Source organism: Pieris brassicae, chromosome 4 (genome assembly GCF_905147105.1).
Source record: "Pieris brassicae chromosome 4, ilPieBrab1.1, whole genome shotgun sequence".
In the NCBI taxonomy this organism is placed as follows: Eukaryota; Metazoa; Arthropoda; class Insecta; order Lepidoptera; family Pieridae; genus Pieris; species Pieris brassicae.
Window position 1 is genome coordinate 7,763,443 of NC_059668.1, and position 22,292 is coordinate 7,785,734.

Genomic DNA, 22,292 nt, shown 5'->3' on the forward strand with positions numbered 1-22,292 from the left:
GATTTTAAAGGCCTAGAAATTATTACATGCATTATATAATGGAAATTAACTTAGTAATAGTAATTCGACAATTCTGTGAATTTCAGAGTGTTTACTATAGCAACACATTTTTTTACAATGTATTGATATTATTCTTCTTATGCCTTATGGTGCCTCTGTAGTCTGTATTATACTGAAGGTGGTCCGTCAGTCTCGTGACGCGTGTTTTGTTCCGCAGTCGCAATACTCATCCACTCCATCCATGATTTTTTACTACTTAGCTACGACTTATCATGACGACCGATATATGGTTCTCCATCTCACAATTTTTTTTCTAACTCGCCTACACAATGTATCCTAAATTTACACTATAACTATTCTGGCCATAAATTCTGTTACAAATGAAAATGCATTATTTTCTTTTTTTATTATTTTTAACTTGGAACACGAAAATTATTTTAAAAACTTCACATTTCTTTTCGTGTTCATTATCAAAGTGGGCATGGAGCCGACAACTCTGACATCTACATTTTGTGTGTTTTTTTTTTTGTTGATGAATTCTGGCTTTAACACCATTAACAACAGCCTTTGTTGTTCTACCAGCACGAGGCTGCCCCAATCTTTTCGGGTCTTCGACAGACGACATGTTGTTGTATCTGTTGATAGTACCATATACGTAGTTGGTCCCAAAGTTCTCTCACTGGAACATTATTTTTAAATTTCGAACATGATTTTGTAAAAAAAACAAAAAGAGTAAAGGTGAATTCGAATAGAATATTTTTTTACAAATCACTTGTCCGTAGTATTTTGGAATATGCTACTATAATCTGGTCACCACATTATAAAATTCACGTAAATACTATTGAAATCGTTTAAAATTGATTCCTTAGAAAGCTTAGCAGAAGTCTTATAATGTACGAGGCTCGTTTGTTTCAAGTTATTTTCAACATTCTCTAAAACTCCGACGTGACTTCATTGTCACGTCAGTTTATTTCTAAAAAATAATTAACTTTAACATTCCCACAAAATTTTCCTTTCTTTGTTATCCTAGAGTTACTCGAACTAAAAGTCTTCTATACATACCTACGGCTCGCCTATCTGCGACTATTAATGGTTCAGTGAATAGGCTATCTCGCTCTTACAATTTGATTACTAATATCGATGAAAATATTGATGTGTTTTACAAGTCGGCCATGTTCCCATAAGCTTGTTTATAATGCTCTTAATGAGGTCTATGTTTTCATTTAGTTTAGGTCATTATTGTTATTTTTAGTTTTTATTTTGTGTTTGTTTGCTTTAATTTTTTCCTTTATAGATTACTTATGTTCTAATATAATTGAAGTATGTGTTTGTGTGTTAAATTTATGCCATATTTTCTTGTATTTTTTTTGGCATATATATTGTTTTAGAACGTATAAATAAATAAATACGTGTCCAAAAAGATTAAAGGCCAATTCGAATAGAATATTTTTGTTTCCTTAGACTTAAATAAATATGTAGGTATACATTTTAATATTATTACATTACTGCATTAAAAAAAAACATTTTTATTTGTAACAGAACTTATACGTTGCTACCCAATAAAATATAAACAAAAATTTATAAAAATCCTACGTCTATCTTTGACTTTGACCTCCTGAGTTGATCTTTATAAAATAAAAAATATTCATGGTGACAGGTAATTTAACTATGGATGTAGCATTATTATTTTTTTTATTTTTTAACATGAGGTTGCAGACAATAATTTGAACTTTGAGATAACCGGCCATCACGGCTTTATCATATTCGTATATTATGTAACTTATACTAAGCTATGAAGTTCCCCATGTTTGTTGCGTTGTTTTACGTTCGGTGGCGAGTTTTGGAGGGATATTCAAACACATGAAACTCTTGGTTAAAGCTAGATGAAAACTGACTTTAATCGTTTAAAACAAGGAATTAGGGGTTACAATAATACAATAATGGAGTAACAAAATACTCTAACTTGACGTTCTTACAACTAAGAGACACATCGGTTAACTATAAATAAGTGATGTCGATCTATTGTTATACCCGGAAACGAGTATTACAATTTATAAAAAAAAAAACAATGGCGTTGCAATCTTTTTAGGTCTGCGCCTCAGATTTCTGTATCTGTTTCATTATCATTTGAAAAATTGAATTTTATAACAATTTATAAATCTATGAAAGACTAACTATTTATTACTACCGAAACTAAGGTTTTACAATTGGCTAGAAGTGTTAGATGATTGTTAAAATTTCGTTTGCGCTTTTCATTTTTTTCTAATATGTATGTATGTAACATAACTAAATTTTCTCTTACATCATTTAGACTATTTACGAAAAATATATATATTATGTAGTATAATATTGATTATGTTAAAGAATTTAAAAAAATACGATGAGATGTTTAGCGTTAAAATTTATCAAACTTTGTATTCATATACAAATAGGTCAAGGAATAACTAACACATTAGACGTTTATGAATTCAATTCAAACCACTTTTATCAAACTTGAAGATCTGGGAAGACTGAGAGATGAATGTACTTTATTAGAATTACTTTGAATACGAAATATGCTCAAGCTACGTAAATGCGTATAAAAGTTTATTAAAATTAATGTGTGTTAATCTCATTAAGCGTAACCACAATAATAGGCACAAAACGATCTAGCTGTCGGTGCGATTGTGTTGGTTTTATCTTAATTATGCCTTCTTTGTATTTGAACAATGAACCGTTGCCACCAGCCATTATGGATAGCGAGGTTTGTGCCACTTGTTTCAATGCATCATTTTAAATTATATACATTTTTAATTTATAATATTTGATGGTACCTTTTCATGTTTTAAAATACATTTTACGTTGGAGTTTTACTTACGAACTCAGGTTAACTAGAATCGAAGCGTATAGTGTTGTTTGTGAGTACGGAATAGTGTAAGTTTCTTTTAATAAAATAATTTAAAACTGGCTTCGGTTACAGCAACCAACCTACAAACAAACTGTACTTCACTAAAATGAAAGTGAAACTTCTTTATCGGCGTTGGAAAATTACCGTCACATTTTATGGTTACGCGTCACATTTTTCAGTTACGTGACAACTTTTTCCTTGTCCCTACCACAATTGATTCAAAGAGATTCGAAGCCATTTATAACAAAAAATATAATAGCGATAACAGTGATAGTAATAAATCTATTACAATTAATTAGATTCTGTAATAATCTTAGTAGTAATAAGGTAAAATAAAATAATTGTATTATTTGTATTCATTTCTATCATAATAAAAGCCTTTTGTTAAACTTTATCTAATTTTATTTTATTCAGCCAATTTCTGTAAAGTTGTATATAGCAGATCATTTTTGAAAAATAAGGACATAAAGAAGTTTCAGTTCCTACTTGTGTACACTAGTACACGCACACATTTTTATAGAATTTGTTCTACAGACTATACATTAACATTTTTCGATATCGATTCAAAAGCCAAGATTTGCCTTTACGTACAACAATGGGACAGCAGACTTATTTTTATAGATTAATATAGACAAATATTATAGACTACAGTCAGCCAACCTTTAAGCAACTTGCATCTTTTACAGTCCAAAAGAGAATACCCAACGAACCGCTTGATTAATGTATATAATTAACGAGCCGATGGATTTATTCATACGAAACAAAAGTAACCATTGTTACAATCTACTTGGTTCAATGGAGAGGTTAGGCCTTTGTCTTTCTAATTTGAAAGGTGAGCAAATACTATGTTCGTACTCCGTTTAATTTAACGTAGGCGAACAAAATTTCATAGATTAATTATTAATAAATATTATTGATTGTTTCTAATTAATACCGCATCTTCGCTTTTTAGATGTGCGTTCTTTCTGTGTGCATGCTAAAACCTTACATACGGTGGAGGATTTAGTGAAAACCGGCCAGTCTTAGACTTAAAAATCGGTATAATAATAAAATAAAACACGATAATAACAAGAATGGCACGCATAGGAGTATCTCGTAATTTTTCAAATTCAAGGGACAACTTTGTATTGCGCCTAGAGGAAATTATTTGTTAGTTTGAACATTCACCGAAGTAAGTATTTGCCTCATACAGACAATATAACCAATTGAATTGAAAAACTGTGTTTCAATCCGCGTGATTATTCTTTCAGAAAGAATTACATATATGCTTTTGAAATAGAAGATAATTTAGAATAGCTAAAATTTGAATTTAATATAAATATCTACAAAAATCTTTATTAAATTTATATGTTCCTATATATCTAACTTATTTAGCTTAACAAGTATTCTGCAAGATAAGCTAAATTTTAGCAATACGTTGACTAAAACATTACTGAGATGTACCCATCCCTACATAGAAGATTTATAGTCAAGATTATTACAAGTTTTGATTTATAGCATCCGTGTTAAAGGACGGACTAAGTTATTTTAAGATGTTGGTAGCCCTGAATCTTGGAGCCCTAGAATTTAATCCAGTCCTAGTGGATTTAAATTTTTAATACGTATATTTTTCTGCGCTAGCTAGTTTTTAGATTCAGTAATGTATGTCAATAATATAAGATTCTTCATCTCTTGTTGCCTTTCCATTACCGGTGGTCCGCCGTCGCCAAACGTGTGTGATAGTGTCGGTATGTACGGGTATAAAATCCCATTATATTTTAGCTGCTTCCTTTCTTTTACTCGTGTGATATTATTCATTAAGATCGTGAGGAAACCAGCTCGTATATCAAATATCAAGTAATAGATGCAGAAATAATAACGTCATAAATCGGAATTGCAGCGCCTCTGGATATACGAGTTAAAGAGTTAGAAGTAAATCCCAAGTCGCTGGGCCCCCACGTTTGAGTACGTGAATCTGGAACAAAGTTTTCACCCAACACCGGGGACTGACGTGTAGTGGTATTAATAAAGCGTTTCCCTGAAGATTTTGGATGATAAATATCCATTTATTACTTGAGATTTACGTCGAAAATGCTTGAGAGCCACTTGATAATGATTACTACATTGTTTGTTGAAAATTATGGACACTTTATCATCGAAGCGTATTATTTTTACATTTAATTTAGTAAACAAAGATAACAAAACTAAATATGAAATTCAAAGAAAAGTTTTCGATCGACTCCTCCCCTCATGTCAAAACAGTACATTTATAAATTATTATTTTTTATGTTTACAAAAGATATCCTCTGGTCTAAGTTGAGATATTTTAAGCCTACAATATTTGATGGTGCTGCGAGATACACGGGAAGCCGGCCGCGCCACTTATTCGACAATATTCTTTAAATATTTGCATTTATTATTACATGTTATATTGATTATTATTCTATACATAGTTTATATAAAGGAGTAGAAACATCATTCTTACCATATTTACAATTTTTTTATTTAATACAAGCACCCTAAAACAAACCCAAAACCCAAAAAATTTAGACAACACGGAGGTTCGTTACAATGAAGTCATAGAGAAAATACAGATATTTTACAGATACTATATAGGAAAGTTAAACTCTGAATATTATTACTACGCACAAGCGTATTCTTTCAACTAAAGTATTTGTAGACTATGAAATAATAATCTGGTACGTAAACTTTTAAAGTTCTGAAAGTTTTTGGTGTATATTGGTGGATAAATTTTGATATTTTTTTTGTATGTGTGTAGATTCGAAAATCGATGTTTAATTTATTTTTCAATTATAGACGTGTGTACAAGACATCGGGCCCGTTAGTTGAATAAAAAAAACGTTAAAAACAAAACATTACCATACCAAAAATGCAACCCAACTTTTTACTTTCATAACAAGTTATTCAGTGAGAATGTAGTAAATATGATTGAAACAATATTAACTAATATTCATTTATTCAAAAACTAATTACATTCAGTCTTTTGAAGATGAATGTAAATGAAAAACTAATCAAGGATTTGCGGAAACTTAACATAACACATACTCTTGCTGTGTCTTCCATATGAATTGATAATAAGACAATAACAGCTAATTAAAGTTGATGGTTTTGAATACTTACTAGTAAAAATCTGCATAGTACCAGGAGATCCTAAACGTGATTCTCGTTTAAGAAAAATATAATACAGACGTATAAATGTGGTTAATGCCCGGATAAGGGGGTATATACAGATATATATATATATATATATATATATATATCAGGCAATGCTGGGAATTGGGGATTAACTGGAAATGTTCTAATAGTAATTTGATTTTTATTGTTACTTTGGTGAATCATTGTAATTCGCTCTATTATCTTAAAGACTAGACTTATTTTGATTCGATGTGTTTCGTGTCTTTTAGGTTCGCACTTTACCTACTTTATGCTCCCTATCCGGCTAGATAGATGGGCCATATAGATGGAGTGTCGATATTACTCCGACATACGAGTTTATAACTAGTCTGGCCATAAATACTGAAACATAAAAACTTTTATATTATATTATTTTAAAAATTTCTTTTGATTTTGCGCCATTTCACATATTTTTTCGAGTTCATTATCAATTACAATATGGAATGGGGTGCTAAAGAAAAAAGGATTGCAGAGATCGTGCAAAATGAGAAAGTGTACGCTCACAGTTTTAAAGAAGCTGCTCAAGTGATTTGAAAGTTACAACGTGGTCATAATCCTGCGTCCGTTATGGTCTGGAGTGCCATATCAAAGGGTCACGAAACTACATTTTTGTAAAAAAAACTAGTGAAAACATTAGCCAAAGTGTATTAAGATACAGTCTTAGGTCATGTTGTGAAACCTCTCAGCAATACACTTTTTTAAAATATACCGTGGACATTCCAGCAGGCAGGACTACCCAAGTCTGGCATGAAACCAACATTCCGGACTTTATAAGAGCTGAATACTCGCCATCATCTAGCCCAGAGCTCAACCATTTAGACATGGCCTTCTCAAAACGACACAGTGACGTTTAGTCTCTTAAAAATCTTTAGAGGGAGCAGAGGCGAAATTTCCCTTGGAAACAGTGCGTAAATCCACAGATTCGTGGCCAAACAAATAAAAGGCCTGTACAAATATTTAAATAAATGCGTTTGAATGCCATACTAAATAGTTATTTCTGAACTCTGTAAAATATACAACATTTATAAAATTAATATTGACACAAAACAACTGTTTAATTAAATAATATTTATTTTATTCGTGAATAATTAGACAATTATTCGTGCAATTTTTTTTTCTTTTCTTGTATCGAGTTTACAAAACCTGTCTCCTATTGCTTTAAACGGGTAAGACAGATGCTTTGAGACAGACAATTAGCAGTTATTGTATTTGAATGAGAATAATTACATGACGAAGCGCGAGCGCATGTTACAATTTTATACTACGATAGGGATAGGGATAGATACCCCTATAAGTACGCAAAATAATTTCATATGAAAAAAAAGACAAAATCTATCACCAATCAGTTCTTAGCACATTAACGAAAAGTAATCTTTGTCCATGCGTTATTCCTTGAAACTACCCTCAAATTTTGTCATGTTCAGAAATGGTCCCATTCAACTTTATATATTTATTTATAACGATAACGTTCATTACGTTTTTATCCATGTGTTCCGTATTGACACGGAAGAGTTCGTTTAGCTATACGACACGGAAGGATGTTGAAGTTGAGTTACTCTAATCTACAGGAAGGATTCTCGACCAGTCTAACCACCGACTCGGCTGCTAGAAAGCCTCAATGGCTAAGTTGTCGTGTACAGTCGGGATAATTTCGTTGGTGCGTTTCAGGGTATGACATCATCACAGTGATTTGTAGCGTATATTGCAGTGTCACCACAATACCATTGTTTGTTGTCATCTTTTTGTGCAAACTTAACTAAAATATAGACTAATATAGATGACGACAACTCGCACAACACAACGTCTCTATTGAAAAGACCCGTAAAGATATATGGAGTCTGGACTCCATACGTAACGTAACTCTGAAGTTACGTTTGTATCAGACATGTGTTTTAGATAATTCATTTCTTATTTACAATCTTGAACATTCATCGTCTAGAACATATGTTGGGTATTTCAAAGTTAGACCTTTTAGCCTTTCATTCATAAATTCTTCAGCCTGTAGTTCCATTTTCGCATCGAAATGTGTTTTCCACCCGCCGGATTCACCTGAAATAATTCCAATTATGACATTTTACTTCTAGTACCGCAGCCCGAAGTTTTTTCACATAGATTCATTCAGTATGCATAATTCAAATTTAAATAATTATTGCATAATATATAGTATATTTTTCTGCCTTTATCTTCTCCCAATTATATTCTGCTAATTATAAGTTTATAATAATAATATATAGCTTCAATCCGTTTAAAAAGTGTTTTCTTAATGTGTAAAAGCCATGTTAACAAAAGACAATTCTATATATTTTGCTGTGCAAAATTCAAAAGGTGAATAACATTGTTTTCGGACCCCAATAACTTTTAATTAAACGAAGCCTAAATGTTCTGAGTTTTAGCAATTGCCTTAGATCGTTGAAAATCAATATAATTTGCTACCTTTTCTAATAAATTGTATATCACTGTCAGTTGAATTGTTAACATTCTTGTTCTTCTTAAGATTTTTAAACGTTAAATGTTCTGCAAGCTTCTTCACTTGTTCTTCGGTTACATTCCTTGGTAGAAATTCACTGACGCCGCGTATGCTTTTTGGTAGATCCTAAAAGAAAAATATATAGACTGTTGTATAAATGATGTCTGATTTACTGGGTTCGTTCATCTCTAAACGTCAAACAGTTTTTCTTATAAGACTTTCATTCACCTGTACGACATTTTGCATTGACAATATCAGTAGTTCAAATATCTCAGATTAAAATATGTTGGTACATTTATAGTTTGTCTTTTTATTAGAGTAGTGGGTAATTTAGCTTCATCTAATGTCAAGTCATAAGGCCGCTTGTTTATTATTATAGAAAAGGCGTGCTTTATAAGAACCAGTAAGCTTTTTTCTTGAAGTACGTCGAAGAAGATCCTATAGTGACAAAATATTACCTGAAGCATGTCTTCATAAAACAAAAAATGGAGATTCGGATGATGTCTCTGTTTCCAGGCTTCGTTTGTGTGAGATATAACTGGCATTCCAGGTACTGAAAATGAACGCTAATTTATAGAAAAACTCTTACACAATAATACTTATAATTAAAATATTATAATTTATTACATTAGGTCAAAACTTTTGCACAAGGCAATGAATATTTTTTTGTTATTTGGGGAAATGCATTGCTTATTGTGGGAGGACTATGTGGGACTTGTGATTGTGCGTACCCACTAAAACCCTATGGCGCCACCAACAATCGCCTTATTCGGGATGCGGTAACGCAGAGTAAAAGTAAAAGCAGAAGCTTATCCGCTTCCCGACATGCGATCCACTTCTTCAATCCCATTGTTGGTTTGTGAAGATACTTGACACAGCAAGTATCCTTCAGAGACCGGCCCCTACGCTTTTACAAATAGCTAAGGGAGATCGGGTCCAGTACTTTTAGGGATTGATCACCACTATTTTTTCTGAACGCATGAACCCCTGCTTCCCCACTTGGGCACTTTTTAGGTGGCACCGGGCCTGCGGTTGCAATTAATGTTTAAGGCAATCTAACCTAACCCAACCTCCATCTATACTAAACCAAAATAATTTTCACTGGAAATCCCGTTACCAGTAAACCATTTCAGTACTAGTAAATTTTTACTATTCTATTACAGATATATTACCATTATATATGACCACCTGAACAAATAAAAATTAATCGTAAAAAGAGCATAATCACTCTGAGGAAGGAAGCGAATTAAGATAAAATGGAAAAACCTTAAAACCAAACGCGTAGCAAAACTTTCTATGTGTTGGTATGAAACGAAATTCACGAAGACAGCTAGTCTACAATATTAAGGATATATATATGTCGGAGGAAGCCATTCAACGAGTTGCTTCTTGATTGTACAATAACACATTAAATTCTCTTTATCATTTAAACAGATTGCATTAATCTTAATTTAACTTAATACGCGATTTTACGATATTATAAAACCTAAAACATATTTCTGGTAACAAATTGGTGATTTTAGTTAAAATTAGTTACGTTTTTCTAATTAATAAGATTGTAATCGTTATTAAACAAACGACCAATGAGAGCAGAGCACTCGAGTGGGGTCGAAGCGCCATCTATATATAGGCCAGTCCGTTGGTTGTTACGGGGCCTTTTTGAGGTGGAGACGGATCGAGTTGGATCCCTGAGTTTTTGTCGCTAGATTGGTGCATTGAACTCACTGCTCGGTCTTAAAACTTATAATTTATTATTAAATAACTACCATAAAATATCAGTGTAAATAAAATATTGTGAAAACTACAATCGTCGTGTTTTGTGCTCGCGCTTTACCCTCATGACGCCCACCAAATCTGCAACCACTGTTGATGACGTCACTGGGGAAGGTGTTTCTCCGACATATATTTTAAGACGACATAACTTTCTGGGGAGGAAGCTAACAACAGATGGAAACTTGAGGAGGAGCCTTTACCAAAAAGGGGATCCAAACTGCAGAACACAAAGAAACGGACATAACAATAACTAACGTAGGCCAAGAGTATAATAACCGAATCTGGTGTTAGTTTTGTTTTTATTTGATATACAATTTTTAACAGTATGGAACTAATATGCAGTGTTGGCCTAGTGGCTTGAGCGTGCGACTCTCACCCCTGAGGTCGTAGGTTCGATTCCCGGCTGTGTACCTATGGACTTTCTTTCTATGTACGCATTTAACACTCGCTCGAACGGTGAAGGAAAACATCGTGAGGAAACCGGCTTGTCTTAGAGCTAAAAAGTCGACGGCGTGCGTCAGGCACAGAAGGCTGATCACCTACTTGCCGATTAGAATAAGAAATGATCATGAAACAGATACAGAAATCTGAGGCCCAGACCTATAAAGGTTGTAGCGCCATTGATTTATTTTTTCTTTTATGAAATTAAAATGGTTTTGTAAATATAAACAAAATAAATACATTTTAAGAAACTTACGTAAATCCCGCCGGAACGCCTCCCAAAAGTGTAGAAACGATCCTCTCATAAAACTCTTCATAATCATTTTATGAAGGTAATAATTCGATACCACAACATCCCTTGGATCTCTACCTACATAGATGACTCTTGCCTTTAATAGATCTGGTGGGAGTAACGATAATGGGAGATGGGTCTTGATTAATCTAGGTGATGGTGCCTCATCTATATCCTTCCAACTCGGCCGCTTTACCGCCTTGTTCAACCCTTGAAAATTTGCTAGATTCATGAAGTTTATCTTAATCAGCTCGAACGCCACCTCCGGTATTTGTGATGTTAATCTGTAGAGAAATAAATATAAGTGTTCTTTTAGATTTCGCTCCCTTTGGAGTAGACTCTCGGAACGTGGGACGTGCTCTTGAAGTACCATTGACCCCAGAGCTGGTGCTTTCCTCGCTCAACAAATAAGTATCACAATACAGCGAGGTAATGCTGCCAGCGTTACAGGTACATTGCCACCTTGGGACATATTGGGACTAAACTTTTTTTTAAATTTTCAGTTATTATTATTAGGTTTTCTTAACTTACATAAGGTCAAATACTGGTACAGTAATATAATGTAGTAACCGTTATATCAGTCGTCATTCAACACCGCATTTATACTCATTTTAAAGCGTTTTTCGCAGTGTCCTAATTTCAGACTGAATTTGTATCTGCCTAATATTTTATATGTAAAAATCTTAATCCATCTTATTATATTACATTCGTAATTTTTAATTATAATCTAATTGTATTGAAGCGTATTTAATTAGTTACAAAAAACAATGTATAAAATGTCAAATTATAATTAGTTATCAAAAACAATGCCTAAGTATTTTGTAAGGCACCTGAGAAATTATACACATAATAAGAGCGTTAAGTAATATTATCTAACCAACATAAAACTTTATTACTACAAATAAAAATTATGCATACATATGAAATAATACCTACTCTAACATAGGAAACCGTTCATATAGAGGAGATTTTTGCGATGCTTCAAAGTCCAATCCATTTTCCAATAACCACACCATTTCTTGAGTCCATGTTGTTCCTGAAATTATAAAACTCCTTAAGATATTTTAAACGTAAATTGAAGTTCATCTCAACAAAGGTCTTTAGTTGGAATTACATTCATGTGTTTAAATATAAATATTTACGGTACAAGGGCTTGTTTGATATTACGGTTTGTAATATCAAACAAGCCCTTGTACCGTCCACTAATGGGGTTGAAACTTTTTCTTCAGCCTTCTATGCCATCACACACAATCATGTGTTTCTTCATATATTTAATAAAATTCCTATAGCGTTTACTTTGGGATGAGTAAACTAATAAATTTGCACAAAACCATACTGATAACTGTTAATAACGTTGATATCGTCACCACGGAATTCATTGGTTTCAGCTCTCGCTATCAACTTTATCTAAATCAACGGATTTTACCAAGTCACTTCGATAAAGCAATATAACTGAAGTGTTATTAAGTGCCTGATTGGCGCAACGACAACACGTATATCATGTTGTCTACACATTCACGTCCAATATATTAATTAAGTTTTAATACTATATCTAATAGTAAAGTCATGTGTTATTACTTATATAAATTGATTTTAATTTTATTAATATGTCTCACTGGAGATATTTTGAATGCTTCTATTATTGTTGAACTTTCATGCACTGGTACTTTATTATTTCCCATAGCGAAAATATCCAAACCGTAATTTTTGTTTGCATTTGGTTCTACATATTTCTTTTCATTAACAAAAACATACATGAGAACTACATGCTCTGATGTCGCAATCTTGAGATCGCTGTAACAGCTCTTACATTAAGATTGGGATAAGAATCATTACCGGTTGTTACAGAAAACTGGTTTTGACTACCGCAAAAGATAATTTTCATAGTTAAAGTGAAAACGAAAAAGTACAAAAAAAATTGTTATTATATTTTCATCAGCCGTATAATTGAATACGTCAGTCTTCAGTATGTTGAAGTTTTAGATGCATTATTATTGTTGAAGAGCGCTTTTAAATCTTCAAATTTAAAGTTATAATATTCGGTATCAATCTTACTGAAGATCTGGATTTTTCGTTATATAATTTTTAAAATAAATGAACGAAAGGTACATGTTTGTTTATATAAGATCACAATATGGCTAAAAACAAGTTAACAAAATCAATGGGATCTACTGAGAAGAGCTCGTACTTACGGGAATAATCTTCGATGTATAGAGTTTTTTTTTTAACCTTTATTCCAAGGAGATAACTTATATTGAAGAGAAGACTGACCTGATCTAGGATAAGTGACGACCCAAATATCATCTGGCCGGACCTTAAAGTTGTAGATGTATTCAGCGTGCTTTTTAAATGCAGCGGGCATCACATACCCAGTCTTGCCACATTTGATAAATTTTTTTGTGTAACCTGAAAAAAATATACAGTTCTATTTTTGCGTCTGATATAATATATAATTTAGTTTGAGCAATTAATTGTCGTCTAAGATTTTGATTGTTGAAAATTAATTAAAGTGTGTAAAATGTATAAAAACAACTCCACAATAATGAGTCATTTTAGAACTTATTTTATTACCACTTAAACAAATTGTATTGTCTCTGGTTGACATTGAAAGAAAACAATTTTTTTACCGGATAAAAGCTATTTGTATCGCCGTGCCCACGCACGCTGTAAAGCACAATTCAAAAATATAAAATGATGTTATAAAAAACAATGCAACAGGTAAATTATTTATCATTAAAGATACATATCAGAATGAGCCTAGAAGACTAAAATTAGGACGGCTGATAGCGTCGTGGATTATAATGAGTATAAAGAAGAAAAAAAAGTTCTTTAAACGTTATGGACATACATAGTGCTTACATATTCACATATATTCCAACTGTAGATTTTACATTCTGATTTATAAAATAGAAATGATCAATGAAAGTCAAATAGTGTGCGTGCAAACGTCAATTATTTTTTTAAAATAAAAGCAAGTATAATCTATATGAGTAGATTATCAGTTGATTTTGTCTAGTAAAACCATTTATCGTTAAGTATCGCTTAATATTTACCACATATCTAGGCACTAAGTATGTCCCTAGAGTGGGGGCTAGTCCCCAAATAGTATAACTTTGTGCTCAATGTGTTTTAAAAATTAAAAATAAAATTATTTTTATTCATTATAAGTACATATGCATTACTATGTGTAAGGTTTGGGAACCCATCTAAGTAAAAATATACCTATGTCAGGATTCCCAGCTCTTTAAAGTTTTTTTTATATTATTTACATGTAATATTTATATTTATCTATATAAATATTATAAAAAGCTGAAATTTGTGTGGTTGTAGGGGTCTTTGAACTTGTAGAGCTTGACAGTGCAAAAAAGTCCCAAACAGTAGTATTTCTAACTTCGTGACAGACTGATGTGATTCGCGATAAATACAAAAATTACTGCATGGAAATTATTTCGGTTTTCACGAATAACTAGAATGATTGGTTTATGTACAAATTTTCATTCATGGTAATAGAACCGCGATATTATATAACATCTCTCTTCAATCGGCAGCTCACGTCTGAGCGTCGGGGCAACGAATTGTGACGTAGGAGATATAGAAGCGCAGTCTACAAGAGTTTCGTGTACCCCCAGTTTAGTTCGTAGTTGGCGGCTCTGGCGTCGTTCTCCATCTCTTTTGCTCCCGTAGTTATGATACACGGGAGGAACGTCCGTCTCTCTTGCTCTCATAGTTATGATACACTGGGGGAACGTCAGTCTCTCTTTCTTCTTCGTATAGCTTATTTTTCAGTTAGGCTACGGTTTTTAAATCCAAGCCAGCAAGCGTCAATTTAGGTCGTAGAAAGTTTGTCTTCAGAGTGCCAATAAGAACTGTGCTTCTATCCTATGGCTGAATTCGTCGGTAAGCACCTGTAGTGGACTATCTGTTGCCACCGTTTTCTGACCAGCGCCACTCTTGGAAATGCGTTACCCCTCGAATATTAAATAAAAACAAAAAAGAAGCACTTTTCTTACGACAGTTTACAGTTATATAACCTATAATCCTGAATTCAGTTTCAGCATTATAAAGACCCTTGATGACGTTATGTTGTTAACAATTATATTATCTTAATAACATAAGCAAGTACATAAAATAATTATCTATAATTATTCATTTTCGCAACAAGAAGATAAGGCAGTACATTAAGTGCTAATGATCCTTAAATCTAAATTAAGTACGTTTATCAAAACAAAAATATTTGTCTTGAATGATATAATGTTGACATATCTTTTAAATTGTTTTCTGATATCTGATATTTTGTTATGGAAAATGTTGTTTATATTGATAATTTTCTTGAAAATATATAAAGCAAAAAGGACACCCTTAAAATAAAACTCCTAGTGGTTCAGTTACGACGTTCAATTAATAAGGAAGTCGTAATACAGACCTAATTTTCGATTCACTTTTAAGGCAGAAAATATCTTAGCTGATAAGAATGAATTATAAATTATCGTAAGTCCTAATTGCGCATAAAATTCTAGTCGTAACTAATGAGCTTGAAGTCGCCCAAAAAAATAGATGCGATTTCCCAAATTGCCAAACTCAAATGTGTGGCATATAAGCGGGCGGTCTGGGAGTTTAGTTCTTCTACGGCATTCACTTATAGTACTCTCATGTGCCTTAAAAGAACTTAATTAAATTAACAATAGAGCACCATCAAATCAAGTAGAGAAGACCAATGCCTGAATGCCAATTTCAGCCTCGTCTTTGTAAAAGAATTAGTAGCCCAGCCTACTTATTTTAAGTAATACAAGGGTAGACTAGTGGCTACGTTGGCATGCCCTAGGCGGCCAAATCCCTGAAGGCAAATTGGTGAGAACTGATATCGATAGATGAATAAGGTGGAGGGGGACCTGCGGCAGCTGTAAGCTAGAGAATGGGGGCAAGTGGCACGGAACAAGAAGCTATGGAAGTTTCTCGTTTCAGCGACCAAGTCATTGTTTTGGTAATGTAGTAAAAACAAGGAGGTTAAAGAAAGTAGATTTACCAGCTGTGAATCCACGCTGTTGATCTATAATAACATGCCTTAGGCTGGAATAAATGTGTCGGTGAACTAATCTTTCCAGGACCTTAGGGATTGAAGAAAGTATTGAAATCGGTCGGTAATTTTCGACATCACCCCTTTCACCACCCTTAAAGATAGGCGTTATATATAAGATAATTTTCAGCAGTCAGGAAAAGTGCCACTGGACATACACTTATTCAATATAATCTGTAAGGAGACACATAATGACCGATGTGTATGCTTGAGAAAGTCTAATTTGATCTTTGTAACACTTAGGAGCATATATACAGCTTATTAGGTCATTACATATGAAATTGGCGTTTTGTATGGGAGGAACAAAAAGTCGAATATTTTTAAATATAATATATTTAATTAATCAAAGTATGAACCATTGTTTTCTATGCACTTTTGCCATCTCATAGGTAGTTCATTGATCCCTTTACTGAAAAAACTAGTCGGACGGGAATCAATAAAATCTGTGAAGGTGATTTGGACTGCCCCATCAGAGTTAAATTTTTTCCCTTGCAAGAAGTTGTCCAAATTTCGAAAAAAATGGTAATCTATTGGAGCAAGGTCCGGGGAGTACGGAGGATGTCTTAGACATTCCAATTGAAGCTCTTCTAATTTGGTAGCTGTTGTGCAGTGTGTGGTCTAGCGTTGTCGTGAAGTAGCAGTGGCGTGGAGCGATTGACCAGCCTAGGTTGTTTAGCCGCTAGCTTTTCCATCATGGTTTGCAATTGCTGACAATAGACATCAGCCGTAATAGTCTGGCCAGATTTGAGAAAACTGCAATGAACAATACCGGCACTAGTCCACCAAACGCTTACTAGTAACTTTTTTGGGGTTAATTTTCGCTTGGGGCAGGATTTGGCTGGCTGGCCAGGATCCAACCATTGCGCTGAGCGCTTCCGATTATCGTAAAGAATCCATTTTTCATCACAGGTAATGATTCGGTTTAAAATACCTTAATTATTGCGCCGGTTCAGTAATGTAACGCAGCAGTCGACGCGCGTTTACCGGTTTGCTTCAGTCAATTTGTGAGGTACCCACCTTTCAAGCTTTTTAATCTTCCCAATTTGTTTCAAGTGAATTAAAACAGTTTTATCACTAACACCGCAGCCTGCAGCTAACTCGGACGTGGTTTGCGATGGATCCGCTTGCACAATATCCTTCGATACTTAATTATCAACTTGGGTCTCAGGCCGTCCACGGGGCTTGTTCTGCAGGTCGAAATTTCCAAAACGAAAACGTTGGAACCAAAAACGAACTGTGTTTTCTTTGCAACATGACCGCCATACACATCATTCACCCTTCGAGTCGTTTCCGCAGCACTAATGCCACGGCTGAACTCGTACTCGTAAATAATGCGATACTTTAAGTTTTCCATTTTGTAAAATGAGTGACGCAAACAGAAAAAAACAAATGAATGACGGTCATCGAAGCACAAATACATGAGTAAATAAATAGCTGTACAAATTTGAATTTGAAATTCCAAATCAAAGAAGAGGTATTTGAGGTCAAAGTGGCCAGTACGACAAAACGCCAATTTCATATGTAAGGACCTAATATTATAACTGTTCATATAAGTAGTACGCATTTCAAATAATTTCAGTACATCAGTACTAATTTTAATTCAATTCACACTTTGTTATCTAATATTTAATCTTGAGTATTGAGTATTGAAATTGATACAATTACTTTAATTAAGCCCAATTTTATAGTGTATTCTTTATGTTATGTACAAATACAGACACCTAGAAATGTCCGGGTAGAATGCAAATGCGATCCCGAGGGTTTCTTTGATATTGTGCTGGTACGAGGTGGTTTTAGAGGTTAAAGCTCATCCGGTTTTCTGGGGAGAAGAGTGGCTAGAACTTTCAAAACGCATATCTACTAAATTTTGTAAAGAACTAAGCGATGCTCAGGTATGCTTAGACAATCTCATAAGTTATGAATAAAATAATACTAAAGGAGTTAATACACAATAGCTGTGATATCTATTTACCCAAATACAGTCAAATAGGAAATATGTTTAATAATACACAGATATAGAGTATTCCAAATATTCTTAACCTACACAATAATAATAATTATAAAAAATAGATTATTAGAAAACTAAAACAAATTAAACATTTTGGTCCCTGTGGTAGTGTACCTGTAATACCTCCAAAGGGAACAATAGGAATGTCAAATTATTCTCCGATTATAATTAATATAAGAAGATTACGATAATTTTCTATTTAAGTAAGTTATTTAAGTAATATAAAAACAGCCGTTATGTATGTTTTTCTGTATCTAAATATATTTTCATAATACTATATAGGTATTCCGATTCTTATCTACACGATACCCTATCGGCCTAGTGATTCATACATATATGTCTACGTCACGGTTATGTCATTGGGATTTCTAAATATTTTTTTTTCGATATAAAACCTCTTTTCAAGTAATTTTTTAGAATTGAATAAATGAGGTTTTACGTCACTAAAGCAATAACGCATTGATGCAATATTAGGCGATCCTTTGTAAAGAATTACAAAACACGCGAACATCATATAAATAACATTAATCTTATCAAAATATATAAGATAAATATATTCGTGCACTGTGGTAAAACCACAGATAATTAGACAGGAAAAAACCATATAAGCGGCGCTACGAGATCTAGGCCAAAATGTAATAGGTTTTTGACATAACCCTTAGTTTTAAAAAATAAGCAGTATGCGCGTCAAACAATATCAATCCGAATATTTCGAATATTTTTGTATTACTTTATAGAAAAACGAATTAATAACATTGTACGAGGTCATAATTTAATCAAATTAGCGATATTTATTAACGGCACACAGAAGGTTATTGTTATCATTCAACATCATTAATGAACGGTCTAAATGGATACGTCATACACTCCCGGAATGTTTTAAAAGATTCGGTAAATCATCGATACGACATTTGGTTTGAAATGACTTCAAATATTTTTATTCAGTTAAATGTGTAAAGTATTGTTATATTTCACAGTGATAACCAAGCACTATTTATTCAATATCACCGTTAGTCACGTTATCTATAAATTACTGATAATGCGATACCGAATTTTGGCAATATGTTTCAAGGATACATTCAACAAATTCGACTATTCTAATATAACACCTCTTTGTTAAACATCGATATAGCAGTGTACCAAAAAAAAATATTTTGCATCTTCTACCGCATTTAACACGGAGAGTGTTCAGAGGAGTTGTTCGGACTAATACCTGCAGCTAAGTTTCATGATCGGACGTCAAGGCAAAATACAAAATACCATCCGTATCACCTCAACTTCGATCGTTACACAACTGAACGTTTCTTAAGGCAATTTTTTGCCGCGCACTACCACTATGTGGAACCAGCTGCCCACTGAAGTATTTCCGAACCAATCCGAATAAGGATCACTCAAGACAAGAGCGTACAATTTCTTAAAAGGCCGGCAATGCACTTGCGAGCCTCCTGGCAATGTGAGTGTCCATGGGCGGCCGTATCACTTAACGTCAGGTGAGCCTCCTGCCTGGTTGCCGCCTGTTACAAAAAAAAAACGTTTGTACCTTTCAAATGATTTGTTGGAGATCATATATAATAACTAAAATGTTAGAGGATTCTTTTGTAGAAATTAAGTATTATAAAGACGACCATTATAATTTGACGTAAATAAAATTTCCTAATGCAAATTTATTACATTGCTTACAGAACTCGATTTCAGCGTTAACACGATTCGATTCAAACTAAGAGAACGAGTAGACACTAACTAAATTATAGTTAAAAGAGTGCAAATAGAGCGACTTAGATTTTATGAAAGCAGCAGAAGAGTATGCGTTAAGGAGTTTTATGTGTTACTCGCGAAAACCATAGACACCATTAATTTAATCTACATATTTTTAACCGCTGCGTTAACTATCTACTGGCTTTCAGAACATAGAGCTACCCAGTCCAAAAATCAACGATAAGATAAATAAATTCAGTCAATTAAATTATAAAATTCTCCAGAATTATATATCAACAATATTTTTTATCGGTCGGCTGCATACTAATAATTTTCTTTAATAATAATGACGAAGGAATCACTATTAGTTTCAAATATTGAACAGTTTTTATTTTATAGATCTAGCAATATTGGCAAATCAAATAAACTAACAGTAAGAACTGTCTTATGCTAAAAATCGTCATATTGTTTTGAGGAATATTAAAAAAAATGCAACAAAACAACAAAAACACGATCACATAAACAAAAGACTCAATTTCTTGTTAATTTCTTCAACGGTATAATTATATTAGAGTGACATGACCTATTATTACACACACTTATTATTTATTACTTATAAGCTTTTATTAAACATTAAAGACAGACATTTTTCTTCAAAGTAATTTATATGAAACCTTTAAAAATTACCGCCAAACTTAATTTATAGATGAACAATTTAATCTTTCTGGATTTAATGGTTATTTTAACTAATTCTTACAGTTTTCTTATCTACTGTCATATAAGAATAAAACGTGATAAGAATTACTACGTACCTACATACAATGTCGCTTTTACCTATTCTAAAATGTTAAATGGGTATTACTAGCCGTTCAATAGTACAAATTTTGTATACAAATATGTACGTTATATGTTATATAACGTTATATGTTACATGTTATATGTTACGTACAATGGTATTTAAATACTCACTAATATTAGTTAAATGTTATTGTTGAGACAAATAACGACACAGCCGTTTGAAGCTGCCATTTTTCCATAAGGCGAAACAAATATTTTTAAATTTCGTAGAATTTGACTCACAGAACCTTATATTTAAGTGAATATATTGATAAATGTGATATACTTATGCAATAAACAGATTATTAGCTTTATGTAATGTAAGACTATTATCTAATCTCAGATTAAAGGTATGCCAGAGTACATCTTATGAATGTATGTCACATTTTAGATTTTTCATTACTTAGTTATTTACTATATGATATCGCCAATATGTTATACACGGTAATTAATCGTTAAATGGTAATGTAAAAAACATAGGAGGTAAGAAATTCTGAAATGCCTTTGAAATGATTTACATTTTCAAGTCGATATCGATATTTGCATGTGTTTTATTTTATTTTATAAATGTTTTTAAAAATTATCTTATATAATACGTAATAGAAGCTCAATTTACTTAAAATCGCTTTGTAAATTTAACTAGAGAAGCTGTTTGTGCGACTACTTTTGATTGTAAAAACTGCTTAACTTTCACATAATAAGTTGAGAATGGACAACAACACACAACTAGGAGCAAGCAAATAATTATGTCATTAAACTAATCCTATATTATTTAACTTAAATTTCATTATAAACTCGGGAATTGGCGTAATCATTTAGAAAAATGAATATTAAGGGCACTTTAATGTTAAAAACGTAGCTAATTTCATATAATAATTGCGGGTTACCGACAACATTAACACAGATCGTTTTACACTTAAAAATATGTCTGGACAATTTCGCAAATTCAAATTATATATAACTTAACAAAATCATTTAAATATCTCTCCTCAGCTGAAAAACAACATCCAAATTATACACCAAACATACCAATCAAACACTTCTTGATAATTTTATCCTCTTCCGGCGACACATCGCGGATTTCATAAGGTAACTCACGCCATGGCGCCATAGCTCTGTCCACCACTGTCGTATATGTCACTGTCGAACACAACCTGACTACCTGCACTTTAATAATCAATATCTAATCTACCATCGATTGTACCGATAGCACCAATTTTCATACAAGCAATTATTTAGTTTTGTCTATGAATAATACAATTTTTTACACGACTTGTGTAGGTGAGTTATAAATTTGTTCTGAATAAGTAAGACGCGGTGACGTCAAAATGGTTATACGTGAAGGAAGGAAAAGTTGTGGTTTGATTTGCCTCGTCATTATCCATCGAATTAAGAAAACCCTATTAGTAGGAATGACTAAAACGTTCCCTACTATTTCCTGTAGCAGCTAAGATAGTTGTTTTGTAGGGTGGGTAAAATTTTTATGATGGGCAAGAGGATCTATTGATGTTTGTCGCCCTAGTGTCCGTGCCTTACTCGCGCGCGCATTGCCGGCGTTTTAAGAATTGACGATCTAAGTCGTATACGCTCGATGCTATTTTTAATATTCTTAGAATAAATAATAGATAATTAAAATAATTTATT

General features: G+C 32.9%; 1 protein-coding gene across 1 annotated transcript; it reads right to left on the reverse strand.

The window, feature by feature from the left end:
* Positions 1 to 6,655: 6,655 nt before the first annotated feature.
* On the reverse strand, positions 6,656 to 21,922 carry LOC123708869 (sulfotransferase 1E1-like). Its single transcript, XM_045659808.1, has 7 exons — positions 21,678 to 21,922; positions 13,306 to 13,440; positions 11,971 to 12,070; positions 10,999 to 11,318; positions 8,987 to 9,081; positions 8,495 to 8,654; positions 6,656 to 8,110 (listed from the first exon to the last, which is right to left on the reverse strand). The coding sequence occupies exons 1-7, from the start codon at positions 21,757 to 21,759 to the stop codon at positions 7,974 to 7,976; spliced, it is 1,029 nt and encodes a 342-aa protein (XP_045515764.1). The 5' UTR covers positions 21,760 to 21,922; the 3' UTR covers positions 6,656 to 7,973.
* Between the last annotated feature and the right edge of the window lie 370 nt (positions 21,923 to 22,292).